Below are 16,496 nucleotides of genomic sequence, written 5' to 3'. Positions count from 1 at the left end.
TAAATACTTTTCATTGATGATTAAGTAACCCTAACCTCTATCAAATAAAAACAATTTATATGAAACAAGAATTCCGACTGATTACATTCATACATTTAAGGAGGATGGATTAAAAAGCACTTGTTTTGGTCCACAAAATATTTGTAAAAAGATATATATTGTAATAATAAGGCCACTTCACTCTACCCACACTTAATGAAAATAAAAATAAAAATAAAAATAAAAATAAAAATAAAAATAAAAATAAAAATAAAAATAAAAATAAAAATAAAAATAAAAATAAAAATAAAAATAAAAATAAAAATAAAAATAAAAATAAAAATAAAAATAAAAATAAAAATAAAAATAAAAATTCTACCTACCGTATCTAGAGAGTTTGCAACCCTAAGGTCAGGAAGAAAGCCAACTTCAAGAAGGTGAAGCAAAAAGCTCTGGTCCTCAATACCATACACTCGGTCCAGAAACAGCACCATGGGGGCCTTGTGGTCCGGACAAAAGCAGGCTGACATATCAGGTTCTGTCACTGAGCCGTCTGAGAGACACAAAGAAAGGAACATGTGTCTGAAATCAAAATCTTTGGCCAAACTAGTCGCATTAGAAAAAATACAAAACAGACGGAGTTAATTGAGATTTTTGAAGTCGGTGCGGTCAATTTCTTCTACACCAGACTCATCAAACCATGTGCAGTCATGCGGGAACAGGAAAAGTGCCTTCAACAAAGTACTACAACAAAGATGGAGCCATGTCTTCTTCAAACGAACAGTTGCGATTCGAACTAAAAGTTTTGATGGTTGATTAAATAACCGTTTCAATACTTTTGTCACTTTGTGTTTGTTTATTCAGCAGATGAGACTTTTGTCTTCTACATGGTCTGCTGACAGAGCTCACAGCTGCATAAGAGGCACGTCTTGCCGTGCTTATGTAGATCAATCAATAGAGCAAGACAGCTCAGTGTAGAAGTGATCTGGCTTACTCTGAGCTGTGGGAGTGCACAGAAAAGCGCTTGGCTGATTAAAAAGGCATGAGCAGTAAAATGAAATCAATAACCTTCCGCCCTGCTCTAAATGTTCAAGCTTTTGTAACCATTGCTATACGAGGCACCCTGTTGTAATGTGCAAATTTAATTAATACTGTTTAATATCATCTAACTTGTCACTAGAGTGGTATGTTAAGACGTTTGACAGCTTGTGAGCATATTGGATATAATGTACTGTGTGCCATTTTGGTCCTCAAGAGTTGGAGTGCTATAATTAGCTCTCTGGGGTGAATTTTAAAATGTAGATTGTATTAGAAGGGAGCGGCTATAGAGTGAAGACGATACCTTTATTAACGATAGGTGTTTTGAGTGGTATGCTGATGATTCCCACCAGGTCCTCAGTGGGCACTAGAGAGCGCAAAATGGCCCGAATACGGAGAGCTTCGCCTTTCCCTTTGTTGATGAGCTGTCGACAGCAAAAGAACAATTATTTAAATGAAAAAAAAAAAGAGGCAAAAACAAGACAAATATGATATGTGGCAAGCGCACATGCATCTCTGGGGCACAACGTCCCAGCAAGTCAATGAGCGCTGAGTAGAAGGACATGATAGCATTGCCCATGTGGACCACTTCCTCTTCGTCATCGCCGTCAGCAGATCTAAGAGGTGGGGGTGAGCACAAATAGCAAGAAGACCTTCTTTATGAGCCAAACAAAATTGGGAAAAATATTCAAAGGGACAAGGAATAAGCAGCAAAGTCCTTTCTATTGATTCACTAAGCTTTGCTTGATCTGCAGGGCTTACACGTCACAGCTGACTCCCTGCACAGAACCAGGCAGATCCAAAGCCGGCGTCTCAGAGATCTTGATGGCTTCTTTCATGGCCGCCAGCAGTCCGTTTCCTCCCTCCCCCCTCAATGCAGGTCCGAAACACTCGGGACGACGGATGAGCAGTTTGACCACAACGCTGGAGTTCTCCTCCACACTTTCACCTGCAACATCAATAAGTCATTCAGAACACATATATTCAGTATCCAATGAGATCCATACAAACAATGCTGTCTTTGCTGAATGATAAAGCTCCCTCTTTAAGCAACGGAATGAAGCAATTTGAAATTTTCTGAATATTGATCAGAAAAACAGATTGGAAGGAAAGTGAAAGTGAAGCTTCTTTTCTTTGGTCCTTCCTCGGGTCTCCTGACGGCCTCACGACTCTGGCTGGAAGTGTTCGGTTTAGGTGAACGGTATGGGATTTTTTAATAGGTTTTAGGTGAACTAATGAATGCACACACTTGCACGCACGCACACACGCACATACACATACTCACCCACATACCAAAAAAAAAAGAGAGAGCAATGATGATGACATGTCAAATCGGTAAAATTACCGAATGAACAATACTGAGCTTTCCAGGAAAAAAGAAAAAAAAAAGAAGAAAAAAAGAAGAAAAAAAAAAAGAAAAAAAAAGAAAAACAGATTGGACATATCAACAGCAGTCATACCATTGACAAAGACGGCAAAGCGCAAAAAGGAGAGGTAACGTTCTCCCTCAATGGGGTTCCAGCCAATATCTGGATATCCTTTGGCCAGAAGCATCGGACAACTCTGGAGACCGCAGCCCGCCAAGTAGGTCACCACCTGGAGGTACACAGCAAATTGGTCAGTGTTAAATTTTCAGTGTTTGATCAAATATGCAGTAGGCAGTGTTATTTTAACACTGTTAGAATTAAAAAAATAAAATACACTGTCAGAGTAATTTTTTCTTGAGTGTTGGGGAAAATGTTGGGCGTAACCTGACTAGCACTACCTTGAGTGTTAAATTGACCACACCCTCATTTTCGGTGAAGGAGAAACGTTCCAATTTTCCAGCACGCTGTTAACATTTCAATAGCGATACATCCGAGCTGTTGGTGGGGTAGTGTGTCTCTGTGGTCGAGTGGTCGTCTCGCAACCCTGAGAGTGTGGGTTCGATTCCAGGCCAATGTGACTATGCCAAAGTATCCTTGAGTTGAGTTGTTCCTGATGATTAGTTGTCAAAAAATGTAAAGCGCTTCGAAGTCCTTGTAAGGAGGAAAGACACTATATGAAAAAGCACCATTTATCAGAGTAAAGTGTAGTTTAACTTCAATTTTTAACACTGACACTAGTGCTCATAAGTGTTTAAGCACCAGAGTTAAGTGTAGTTCGGCAGAATTAGATGTTTAACACTGACACTAGTGTAGAGTACTTTCAACACTACTCAGTGTTTACCAGTGTAGCTGAAGTAACACTGGTTAAGTGTGGAAAAAGAAACATTTGAAAAGTGCAAGATTTACACTCATTGGTGTGGACACATGTAAACACTTTTCTAGTGTTAGATTTAACACTCTCAGTGTTAATCTAACGGTGGCGATTTTGCTTTGTAGAAAGAAAACATAACCTAATATATTGCATATTGGATTCCACCCACAATCTTTTATTGGGTTTGACTTCAGACAATAAAGCCATCTACTGTATGCCAACCAAACCCATTTTAAGCGACATTTGCTTTTTTTTCCTGCTTGGTCATGCCAAATGGTTGACCTGTACTGTATAACTGTTTATGCTGGAAATGGTTTTCTGTTCAACTATAAATCGTTATATATGCTGTGTGTGTGCGGTTTTTTTTTAAACTATATTGTGATGGATATGTATTAGAAAAGAAAGTTCTACCTTGTCCAGATCAGGTTCCTCCAGTGCGAGAGCCAGACCATTGTTGTCCATAACCGAGGAAGCAGCCACATCGAGAGGAGTGGAGCCCCTCATAGCCGGTGAAGCTGTAACGTGAATTATACATTTAAATTTCAGACAAAACAATACTCTCAATTTTATTTGCCGTTGGAAAATGACATGTCGTGGGAGGTTCAAACCAAAATAATAGCATAATTAGCAGTGTTTCTCAATTCAAATAGTGCAGTAGCTCTAAATGTAACAGTTCAAACGGAATTCAAATGTCACCCACCGAGTCCCACGCTGCTATTTTCCAGGAGGTAACTGAGGTGGTCAAACATCGCTTTCTGGTTCTGGCGACTGATGCGGCAAAAGTAACAGAGGAAGCGACAACAGCTGGCCACCATCTTGGGGAAGGCTATTTCCTATCAGGTGACAAATACAACATAAAGTCAAACTGTAAATAAATAACCACACAATTGTATTAATGGCTTCATTCCTTGGATATGTTGAATCATAATGAACAGCAAAGAGAGTTCATGTTAACTTCACGTAATTGGCAATTGGCATGGTCAATTCTGCCCCTTTCCACCTTCAAAGGAGAGCTCATCTAATTGAGTCTTAATTAAAGCTCAAAAAGAAATGCAAACAGTGAAAGAGCACATAGATACTTTTAAAGCTAGCATGACACAGTGCACATGTAGTGAAATCTGTTTCGGCTATTTTAACTCATTCACTCCCAGCCATTTTCACTGAAGCAACCCCCTTCACTCCCGGCTGTTTCACTGGATTTTGACTGATTTGGCAAAGCCCACAGAAAATGGTGTTTTATTGCTATAAAAACATGGAACCTACCAAAAGAAAGATTAGAGTCTCTTCTTTCATCAGGAATTTTTTTAGCAGCAACTAGCATTAGAATATAGCTAAGTTTCATCATTATTCACAAACCTATTGAAAACACTGGGGAAAAGATTTTTTTGCAACAAGGCCCTGGTTGATCTCGTATACTCTTCTGCCATCTGTTGGCCGTTTTTTGTAACAACTACCATTGCTTTAAGCGGCCTCTTCAGGACAGAGGCTGCATCAAAGCCTTCTGCATGCTCTAGCATAAAAAAAATCCCATAAAAAAACGTATAAATAGTTTTTTGGGACCATGGCAATATTTAAAATAGAACGTTTTATAGGTTTTTGGGAGCAAATGAGTTTAACAGGCAAAAAAAACTGTCAAACCTGGGATTTGTCCCCTCCGAGCACATTGACCATGACCTCCATGACAGTCTCATGCATGCCAAGAATTCTCATTAGATTGGGGTGTTGATAGAAGACCTTGTTGTTCATGATGTCACTGGAGGGAAAACAAGAGTGCAGGTATAAAGACAACACAAGAGGTAAAAGCTGATCCGCTCAGGCAAAATATCACCCACCCAAGTCCATCAATCATAAGCTTCTCCTCCTCTTTCCCCATCCGAACAGAAAGCAGTGATCTGATCTGGCCCAGTGAAGCCAAGAGCTTGATTGTATCCTGGATGGAGGCGGCGCTGATGGTGTAAGTCTTCCTCATGGCCCTGAGCAGCTCGCCGATGCTGTCATATTGCCTCCTCAGTAGGCTGAACATCTTCCGGACCAGCTCTGGGTCTTGGATATGACACTCTTGGGTCCAGCTGACCATAGTCTGGGAGATCAGTTCCTTCAGGTTGGCTGCAAGAATAGTTATATAGGAAACAGTATTTTGTGTATGTGAAAATAATGTTCATATAAAGGCAATTTCAACAATTTCTCTATTCTGTGGCAAAGAAAATACAAACAACATTTGCAGCAAGGAGAGGATAAGTTGCATACAATGCAATATTCTTTCTCTTGGGTTAGATGGATTTTCTAGAACACAATAAAAGTGATTTTTTTTCTTCTTCGTGTTATAACTGGAGTCTGTGATGGATGGGATGTGTCACTTCTTTTTGTATGACTACACAAGGAAATATTAACCCAGAGACATCAGCAAAGGTGCATTTTTATAGAATATTGATTTTCTACAACAAATTGCATTTAAGTGGCTGTGTTTTTTAAGACTCGTGACAGTTTGCCCAATTGATTTTTTATTTTTATTTTTTATGCCGCAAACAGCCAGCTGTTAATCAGTGGTGTACATGTGTTGTTATATTTGTGCGGGTCCAGTCAGAAAGATTAGGTGAGAAAAGGGAGTGTCTTGCTCAAAGAGATGAGTAGTTGGAGAAGGAGCCCTTTTTTTCCCCCCTTCATCGTGAGGGATCTTTAAAAAAAAAAAAAATCCTGGTTCCTCACCCTAATAACTTGAACATCATTTGAAAAAAAAAAACTCGTCTTTGGCTACGTCGACCACAAACATTGTTCGACCTCACAGTTATGAGATTCAGGGTTCGAATCCCGGCTGTAGCTATCTGTGTGTGCTTCTCGTGATTGCATGGCTTTTCTATGAGTTCTCTGGCTTCTTCTAAATTGCCCATAAATGTGAACGGTTGTTTGTCTTTATGCGCCATGGGTTTGGCCAGCGACCAATCCGGGGTGTATGCTGTCTCTCATCCAATGGCAGCTGCACCCACGACCATAATGAGGACAAGCACTATAGAAGATGGATGGATGACGGATGGGTTACACATAAATGTACTCTGCATAATAAGGAAAAAGAAAACACTCCCACTGCCTAACTGACAAAGAAGAAAAGCTGACAAATGCACATTTAAAACTAATGGTAAACTTTATTGCAAGAGAATTAAAGGTAAATAGCCTTGCCTGCAGCGATTCAATTCTCCCTCCGTTATTCTGCTGCCCTTCGCACACTTTCTGAAGCCACCAGATGCTGCTGAAGTAGACTTTTCTGAACTGCAGCTGCCACTATAAACCAGTACTCTGATCAATCAGCCCCTTATGTAACACCCCTCATACTCTTTCACAAATATCCACTCCCTTATTCCAATCTTGACTCGGGCACTCCAATAGTCCACATCTTGTTGCAGGATGAGTAATATTTTTTTAATGGATGAGATGAAGTGTTTCCAGATGCATAAGATGTAGTTCTATACTTCTTTTCTCAGATATAAAGGCCTTGCGTCAGCTTTAACTACTACAATGGCATACAGTATCTCCAAATGGAAAATTATTTACGATTTGATCCATGACGATAACATAATGGCAAATATCCATCATGATAATATTGGATTATGGATTATTTATTATGTGTCTCCAGAAACTGGGCATGCCACCATTGTGCTACAACAGCACATTTGGCATAGCACAAACACAGCATGTCTATTGCTTCAATCAGGTGAAGGATTGGATTTTATCACAAGTGCTTTGTTTTTATTCCCCCTACAAACGGTTGAATGATGCTCTTCACTCCGGAGAATTAGCATAATGGGATTGAAAAAGAATTGCGAGAGGAACTCACTGCCACCCTCGCCAGTTAGTTCACGACACCTTTTCACACTTAACACTAAACATTTTTTTAAAGCATTATTAATTTAAAGTTGTATTTGTATTATGCTACTTCACTTTTTTACGCCCTTTTATACGACTAGCCTTGCTGAAAGTATTTTTTGTTATAGTTATTTCGGTTCCATCACATAGGCCATGCAAAAAAAAAATTGTTTTCACAAACATTTATTTGTTTCATTACATTTCATTTTCATGAAATGCTGAATTTAATTTAACCCTGAAGAACCCACGGGGTCAAATTTGGCCCCTATAAATTCTGCTACTCAAATAACAAAGACCTTTCTTTTTTTTTTTTTACAAATTTAACTTCAAAAGTCCAGAGTGCCACTTCTGACCCCTGCATGGGGCCATCTAGTGGATGAATATTGCACTTACATGAGCCAGAGTGGTGGTGACAAGATGGCTGGCAATATGCTGTTTTGTTGAGCTGGAAATCAACCCAAACAAAACCATCTTCTCAGCAAATCATCAGATGGTAAAATTGTGTTTTTTTGTTAATCTGTTTCATATCATGTTGCAGAATGCCTAGGAGTAGGTTATATATATATATTTTGATAAATTAGCAACTCTGAGCTAGTTCAAAAAAAAGGGTTAAAATTAAAAAAACATATATTTTGGTGTTCAGTGAACTTATAGCAGTCATTTAATGTATAATTCATAATTTTCCAAAGAAGAAAAGGGTTCTTGGGTTGTCCAGGGTTAAACAGTTTTTCCTTCCTCCCATCCGGTGAAATATTCTGATCTTCTGTTGGCATCAATTGGAGCATGGATGTATTAAATGTAGTCTAAAATTCGGTGCAGGCACTGATTAACTGCACAAGCAGAGTGCCAAATGGTATCATTACAGGGTATTGCATCATGTCAGCAGTTAATTGGCAACACAAGTGAGTCACCAACATAATCAGAAAATAATATACTGCATACATTTCAAAACTCCAATAAATGAAATCTCACATGGTGCAGCTTGTTCCTTCTCCAAAGGTTGCTCTGTTTTATGTGCTTGTCCTTTGATTTTGTTCACCAGCGTAAGAAGCCGGCCTTTAATGGATGTATCTTGCTCATCCTCGTCTTCCTCCATCGGGATTCCTACAAAACACGAAAGTACGAAGGATGTACATGATGGGAAAAGATTATTGTGGCAATAATTTCAAGTCAAGATAAGCCTCCTATGGGGTTGTACATGTCAAATGTAAGTTTCTCATGCATGTGGGTCATTCCCAGTTAATTGCTTCTCTTCGTGGAGGGAGCCATGACAAGTTGTATGTTGTGGAGTTGGACTAAAGCTGCCATTAGATTGGTTGTACAGCGCAGGCCCCGGCGGTTCAATTATTTATCAAGATGTTCGCAAATTGAAGAGACATTAAACCCAACCTCCTCTGCTAAGATGCAGAGACCAAGACGGCAGATAAAAGCAAATACTGGTGGTCCATAAAAAGCTCTAGTGAGTAGCGCAACTTCTGCATAGGATTGTGTTTTTGTTTTGTTTGTTTTTAATAGAAATTGTTCCTAGTTTTGTGAATGTAGAATGGTATCTGGTTCAGATACTGAATTTTGGTTGTGTATAAACTTTCGCCTCTGCACATTTCCTATTTTTTTTTAGGTCACATAAGTTAGCTAAAATAAATAAATAGATAAATAAATGGCCCAGGACATTTATTTACTTTTACTTTTATTTACTTAATTGAGATAGTACCAAGTATTTATTTGACATATTTTTTTAAATAAAATAACTTTACAATACAATATGAATAAATATGACAAATAGTCATATACAGTTTTGTATAACATTGTAATATGGTATATTGTGATGATAAGGGATAGGCGAGTAGCAGTACCACATAATGGTATCGGGCCAATACCCAGCCTTACTTCAAGGTATCGGTACTCTCGACTCGTCTGGTAATTTTTGCGATTAGGAATTAGAAATAATTAGGCATAAGAAGAATAGAAAATTGCCATTAATTTTGTACAATTTTAATTGGCAGTGGCATATACAGGACTTTCCTTAAAATTATCTGTCATTGCTTTTTCAGGGGGGAATTTTATATTTCAAAAGGACTAGTGGTATCTGTACTTGGTGTCGGTAACTACTCGGTGATGAGAGTTGAGCACTTGTACTTGAGTACTCCTACTTGTATCGGTATTGAACATCCCTAATGATTATTAACCAGTATCAAAAAAATTTATTCTGTACAAATGCGTGAGAACAAATTCATCAAGATTAATTTCTTAATCCTTTAACTGAATCAAACTCACATTAGAGATTGTTAAATCTGTGGCCTTTTCATGTGAAAATGTAAAGTTTTAAAACCATGTGTACATAGAATGGTGCACGAATTTGTGGTGACTCAAATTGAGATATGAATTGGCTGTGAAAAAAAAAATCGGAATTTTCATTTTCGAATTGGATCCCCACATACGGAAGCGTATTGCATTCACTTGGGGGAAAAAAGTCCTTTTTTTCTGACAAATTTTTTGGGGGAGCTTTGTTTTTTTGAGTATATTTTTTGTTTTATTTTCAAAAAAAATCACAGTTTTTTATTTAGTATTTTTTTTTCTGTTTTTAAAAAATATATATTTTCCTCTGTTTTTCTGAGTAATTTTTCCCTGTTTTATAAAATAATATTTTTTTTGTTTTTCTGAATAGAACACCAGCTCTGTTTTACGGAATATTCTTTTTTTAGTTTTTGGGAATAATTTTCCTCCTGTTTTTCTAAGTATTTTTTTTCAGCCTGTTTTTTGGAATATTTTTTTACAGAAAAAAAAAATCAGTAAAACAGAAAAAAATATTCTGAAAAACAGAACAATTAAAAAAAAATACTCAAAAAAACAAAGCTCCCCCAAAAAATTAGTCAGAAAAACAGGAGTTGTTGTTTTTTCAAGTGAATGCAATATACTTCCGTACCCACACAGTAAAAAAGAAAAAAGGGTAAAATAGCATTAATGATATGGCAACCGATGAGAAGAATGCTGACAGTATTTGATAGTATAAAAGCCAGCGCGAGAACTAACTCTGTTTAAAAAAAAAAAAAAGATCGTTCTCCATATGAGCACTGTGTAAATTAATCAAAGAGGGAAACTCATTACTCTTTACTTTGACTTAATTGAAGAAAGTTGAATCATTATTTCTGCTTTCAGTAGTCTGTAGAAGTACTTTTACCACATCTAGCATTCAGACAAGGAATCCGATTTCTCCATCTCACCACAGTGTAGTTGCAGCTGGTTGTGAAAATCATAAAGCTCCCCCTGGATATCTGATGGACAGGGACAATCATCGCCAGTGCTGAAAGTCAGCAGCATGTTGATCTAAAATATAAAGACACAATAATGTTTTTCTCTCATACTTATTCACACATAAGAGCTCAAGACTCGAGCGTTCTCTCAATGCAGGAGACTATTACAAGTCATTAAAGCACAGCACTCCGTATCCAGCTGTGAACCCCCAAGGGAGTTGTGTAAGTGCGCATGTGACTGCGTGTGTGTGTTTTCTCACTGCAAAACGGAAGCTGTATTTGCCCTTTTGAAAATTGTGTGCATTCAAACCGATGAGGAGGAAGGAGTGCCTACTACAGCAACGAGGCCGCGAGTCCAGAAAGAATTCAGTGACACAAAAAGACCATTGGAATTGGAGTGTTGGCAGCTAGTCATGTATGTGGAAAATTACATAAGTTCTGTAAAATGTTGCTCATGAATGATTTAGTTAGAGAGCCAGTGAGGCTGCAGACTGTGTATGGCCGGTGATACGAATAAGAATGTGAGCGCGTGTGTTTTACGTTTTATTGTATCAGGCATTTTGGAAGCAAATATCTTGCTGTGCAAAAGTGCAAAATGCAGGGATGTTCGATAACATTTATTTTTTTTTTGACTGATAACAGTACTGTTATGTTTCGGTTTTGTTGGGGTTGGAGTTTGTTTATTATGTGTATGTTTGTTGTTTGTGTCTGTGTTTAGTGTTTGTCATGTGTTCCTGATTTCTCCCCTTCTCTCGTTATGTCTGATCACGTCCACCTGTGTTTCTTCCCTTCTCAGTGTGTCTGACCAATCGGTGCCCTCAGCCTATTGTGTTCTCCAGGTGTGTCTCATTAGTGTTGGTGTATTTAGTCTGTTGTGGTGGTCCAGCCTGGGTCGGTCCATTGTCGTTTCCAAGTTTTGTCGTGTCGCCCATGTCTTGCTAGTTCCCCGTCACGTCACTTGAGTTTGCTTTGATTTAGGACTTTGTTGTTTGCACCACCTTGTTTTTGTTTAATTAATAAAACCCTTTTGTTTTGGACTTTACCTCGGCCTCCTTGCTCTGCCCCCCCCCCCCACACACACACACACACACTTGGGTCCAAAACCACAGCCAACCGTGACAAGTACTCAACGTTTGAGTCGCCACCGATACCGCTACCAAATACCGATATCACTAGTACTTTTGATACATAAAATTTCCATCAAAAAATGACATAATTTTAAAGAAACCTCTTTACATCCAAATAAAGCATTTTTTCCCCCATCAAATTGTATGAAATTAATGGCAATTTTCTATTCTTATTATTTCTAGTTCCTGATCGTAAAACGGCCACAAGTAGGAATGGGCAAGTACCAATGCTAGTATCGGCCGGTATTGCAAGTACCCATACCTGATATCGGTTCCAGTATCGGTATTCACGACCTCTTGTGATCATTTTTCTGATCAGACGCTAGAAATTAAAATCATAGAAAATTGCCATTCATTTCATACAATTTTAAGGATTTCATATATAGGTCATTGTTTTTTTTTTAATGTTAAATATCAAAAGTATTAGTGGTTCCGTATTGGTGACTACTCAAGAGTTGAGTAGTCGTACTTGTATCAGTCTGAAGAGAAAAAAAAGATATTGAACATCCCTCAATAAAATAATAATGAATAAGAGTATAAATGATGAGAAGAATGAATCTCTGCGATTATTCTTATCATGGTAATCGTGACCACACCTGTTCTTGAGGAGGCGAGCGGAACTCCTTGGTCTTCTTTGCCGTTACAGCGGCGGACATATTAAGGGCGAGCATGAGCTCGTTGTATCGGAATTTTTGGTTGTACTGCAGCTTGGAGACAAAGTTGTCGGAAAAGGACACAATGGCTTCAATGCGGTGCTTGAGCTCGCAGTCGCAGAAGTAGTGAAGCAGCTCGCACATCTGTCGGGAAGATAAACATGTGGTACTGTAGCGCTTACGCTAACATAATCTGTTCACGTGTGAATGTTATCACCTGACGTTTGACGGGTTCCGGCAGCCTTGTCTCCAGGAGTCCTTTCATTGGCTGCTTGCCCTCATTGGCTGCTTCTTCCTCTCCTGCTTCCACCGCCTTCTCCTCGAACCCCGTCAGTCCTTCTTTGTCAGTCATACTGACGGCTCCTTCGTCGTGTGCCTCCCGAAATACATTCGGGTCAATGAGGAGTAAGATCTTGTGAACGTCCTCGCTGCCGAGGACGCCCATGGTCAGCAACGTGCTGATGAGCTTTAGCATTGGCACAAACTGGTACTCGACACCGCCCCCTACAGGATCGCGGATGTAGTGGCCGCCACCTTGAACCGCCTCGGTCAACATTGAAATGGATTTTTCTTTTAATGCATCCAGTGGGATCTGGGGACTGTACAAGTGATGCTCCCGTTTGGTGTTGATGAAGCAGGGAGGCGCGAAGTTGAGGCGGGGTTTGAGCGACGTGCTCAGTCCCACCCCTGGCGGCGAGTGCTTTTTGGAAGCGTTGGAGAAGAGACGAATGGAGCGCGTCTCAGCTGTGACCGGGATGATGAACTCATCTTTCATCATGAGTCGAGCGCCTTTGGCCGTCTCCAGATGGATGCTGATGAGGAGATTGTAAAAACCCTCTCGCAACATACCCGACAGGTACTGGTTGTCAATGGTGTATAAGAGCTGCGATTGGTCCAGATGACTGCAGAGGGCGTGGGCCACACGGGTGTTGCCCAGAGCGCAGAGGGCGCAGTACAGCTTTAAGGTGTGGTAGTGGAACTCCCTCATGTCTTCCTGCTCCGACAATTCCATGATGTCCACACACCTTGAAATAGACGCAATAGGTATGTTGAAAAATTGGATTTTTTAATAGGTTTTAATGAATACACACTCACACGCACGCACGCACGCACATGCACATACACGTACTCACCCACATACAAAAAAACAAAAAAAAAGGTATGTTGAAAATCATTGACTCATTCACTCCCAGCCATTTTCACTGAAGCAATCCCCTTCACTCCACAGAATATTGTGTTCTATTGCTATATAACCATGGAACCTACCAAAAGAGATACTTTTAAAGCTAGCATGACACAGTGCACATGTAGTGAAATCTGAAATCGGCCATTTTAACTCATTCACTCCCAGCCATTTTCACTGAAGCAACCCCCTTCACTCCCGGCTGTTTTACTGGATTTTGACTGATTTTGCAAGGCCCACAGAATATTGTGCTCTATTGCTATATAACCATGGAACCTACCAAAAGAAAGATTAGAGTCTCTTCTTTCATCAGGAAAAAAATAGCAGCAACTAGCATTAAAATATAGCTAAGTTTCATCATTATTCACAAAACTGTTGAAAACACTGGGGAAAAGAGTTTTTTGCAACAAGGCCCTGGTTGATCTCTTATACTCTTCTGCCATCTGCTGGACGTTTTTTTTTTATAACAACTACCATTGCTTTAAGCCTTAAAAGATATTTCTTTCTGTTTTGCAGCAATTAGCATTAGAATATAGCTAAGTTGCATCATTATTCACAAAACTATTGAAAACACTGGGGAAAAGAGTTTTTTGCAACAAGGCCCTGGTTGATCTCTTATACTCTTCTGTCATCTGCTGGACGTTTTTTGTAACAACTACCATTGCTTTAAGCGACCTCTTCAGGACAGAGGCTGCATCAAAGGCTTCTGCATGCACTAGCATAAAAAAACACATTAAAAAACGTATTAATCGTTTTTGGGGACCATAGCAATATTTAAAATAGAACGTTTTGTAGGTTTTATAAGATATTTCTATCTGTTTCTGTTTTGCAGCAATTAGCAATAGAATATAGCTAAGTTGCATCATAATTCACAAAACTGTTTAAAACACTGGGGGGAAACAGCTTTGTTGCAACATGGCCCTGGTTGATCTCTTATGCTGCATTCACACCAAAACCGAAATGGCGATCTGGAACGCTTCCTTCCTTCGAGTTTTTTTTGGAACGACTGCCGCTCATTCATGCATTCGCGCACATCGGAGAGGAGGAGGCGTGTCCCTTGGTGAAAGACTGTAGAGTACTTTACGGGTCAACAAAAAGAGAGCACCGCCGACTACTGCCACTTCTTTCCTGGGCACTATTTTCTCCAGCAGCGAGACGTTTTTGAGGTACGTGATAGCTCTTCTGGTATTTTAGTGGCAATCGGGCAGCCGGCAGTTGCGCTAAATAACTTGCATGGATGATAAACACTGCTGCTACTTCAGTACAGTTCAACAGCAAGTAAATACACTTACCAGCACTTGTATGCTACTTCCTTGCTCACCATTCGGTCCGTGTTGTTGCACTCGGGGTGACAACAGCTAGACAACGCTGCGCACCGCGTCCAAAGCGCTCCAAACGCCACCCCACGCACTTTCGTTACGCTCCGCGCGAAGTACATTGACTACAATGCAAATGCGCCGCCAAAACGCCTCCCCCCCGCTTTTGGTGTGAATTTAGCATTATACTCTGCTGCCACCTGCTGGCCGTTTTTTTTTAAATAACTACCTTTGCTTTAAGCGTCTTATTCAGTTCAGAGGTTGCATCAAAGCCTTCTGTATGCTCTAGCATGAAAAAACATCACCATGGTAATATTTAAAGTAGAACGTATTTGCACGTTTTTGGGAGCAAATGAGTTAACAGTTCTAGGAAACATCAAATGCTACTATTTAGTTATCTCCACTATTTGAGAAGTGTTTGAGAAGCCAAAAATCAGTAATCAAATGATATTTGAGCTATCAAAATTAATCAATTAATCGACAAGTAATCGATTATCAAATTAATTGACAACTATTTTAATAATCGAATAATCGTTTGGAGCCGATTTCGTATTAGAAATTGTCCAAATCCTCTGATCTTCAACAATAATTGTTCATTGATTTCTGTCGTCCTTCTTGAAAGAAGACTGATTATCATCTGTGTTTAATCAACATAAGACATTTGCAAAAATTTTTTTACTTTGGAAAACAATGACCGAACCCGTAACAGTGAACAAGATCAATCCCCCTTTTTTAATCATTATACAAAAGCAAAGTACTAAATAAACACCGACTACTATTTAATAAACAGTAATTGTGGGAGGGGTTTAGGGGGGATGCTTTTGTAATACACTTTAATGCAAAAATTAAATTGAATCCGATTAGTTGATCAATCGATCGAATAATCGACAGATTAATCTATTCTAAAAATGTTCGATAGTGAATGACATAGTAAATGACATATACCTGTTCTCCTCAGGTATGTGAACTGCCATCATCTGCAGAGGCTCCACACACTGGACCGACCATCCGTGTCTCTCACTGACCCTCGCCGTTTCTACTTTCAGGAAGATGTTTGGCATGCGGCTCCACAAAACCGCATTGATGGTCTGGACGTCAAGGCGAGGGGGACACTGAGGCACCGGGTTCTTATGTTCACTCTTAAAAATGGCTGACGACAGCGGCATGGCGTTCTGTAACAGGGTGGTGGGGGGGCACATTAAAGTAGTTCGAGAGTTTTGTGCGTGGAGTGAGTCAAGTGATTTTGAACTTTATGAACAAGTGACCTTTTTAAAGTATGATGTACTTATGTGAATGACTTATCCTGTGAGGCTCTGAGTATACCATTTTTCCGACAAGCAAATGACACAAGTGCCCATTTTGTTAGTGCAGCCTTTATCATCTTATGAAGGCATGAGAATGCTAAGTAGGGACCTGTCTGAGCTGGTCACGATTTCCTGCCTATGTGTATGACTTAGAGAGAGAAAACGATCAGGATTTTCCCTTAAACCTCATTTACATCGAATGGTATAATAGCTCGCAGCTGCTTGTGCATTATTTAATTATTATTGTTTAATGTTACCAAATTATCATGTTTCAGATCACTTTTTAGTAGGGCTGGGTTTTAAAAATCGAATAATCAATATTGAATCGATTTTCCTTTTCAAGCCCGATATCGATTCATAAAACCACAAATCGATTATTTTATATCTCCTTTTCCCATAAATTCTCAAGAAAATATCACATTCAATTAATTAATTAATTAAAGGCTGCTTACTGTTTTCTTGAAATGTATTGTTCACATGAATTTAAAAGTATTTTCTTACATTTATGAAAGACCTGACTTATTGCACTTAAAAAACATTCAGAATCTT

General features: G+C 39.2%; 1 protein-coding gene across 4 annotated transcripts in view; it reads right to left on the bottom strand.

Moving 5' to 3' along the window:
- The window catches only part of LOC144042778 (ryanodine receptor 3-like), a 105,537-nt gene that overhangs the window by 34,556 nt on the left and 54,485 nt on the right, over positions 1 to 16,496 (bottom strand). For all 4 annotated transcript variants that reach the window (XM_077555741.1, XM_077555752.1, XM_077555768.1 and 1 more), the window contains 14 exons: positions 15,589 to 15,815; positions 12,362 to 13,169; positions 12,088 to 12,288; positions 10,335 to 10,437; positions 8,086 to 8,217; positions 5,088 to 5,361; positions 4,894 to 5,008; positions 3,956 to 4,088; positions 3,667 to 3,770; positions 2,478 to 2,613; positions 1,780 to 1,966; positions 1,526 to 1,634; positions 1,322 to 1,442; positions 363 to 532 (listed from right to left, as the gene is read on the bottom strand). In XM_077555741.1, coding sequence (XP_077411867.1) covers positions 363 to 532; positions 1,322 to 1,442; positions 1,526 to 1,634; positions 1,780 to 1,966; positions 2,478 to 2,613; positions 3,667 to 3,770; positions 3,956 to 4,088; positions 4,894 to 5,008; positions 5,088 to 5,361; positions 8,086 to 8,217; positions 10,335 to 10,437; positions 12,088 to 12,288; positions 12,362 to 13,169; positions 15,589 to 15,815 — 2,820 coding nt within the window. The remainder of the gene's footprint in view (positions 1 to 362; positions 533 to 1,321; positions 1,443 to 1,525; positions 1,635 to 1,779; positions 1,967 to 2,477; positions 2,614 to 3,666; positions 3,771 to 3,955; positions 4,089 to 4,893; positions 5,009 to 5,087; positions 5,362 to 8,085; positions 8,218 to 10,334; positions 10,438 to 12,087; positions 12,289 to 12,361; positions 13,170 to 15,588; positions 15,816 to 16,496) is intronic.

Source organism: Vanacampus margaritifer, chromosome 1, assembly GCF_051991255.1.
Source record: "Vanacampus margaritifer isolate UIUO_Vmar chromosome 1, RoL_Vmar_1.0, whole genome shotgun sequence".
Lineage (NCBI taxonomy): Eukaryota > Metazoa > Chordata > Actinopteri > Syngnathiformes > Syngnathidae > Vanacampus > Vanacampus margaritifer.
This window is presented reverse-complemented; position numbering and strand designations above follow the sequence as displayed.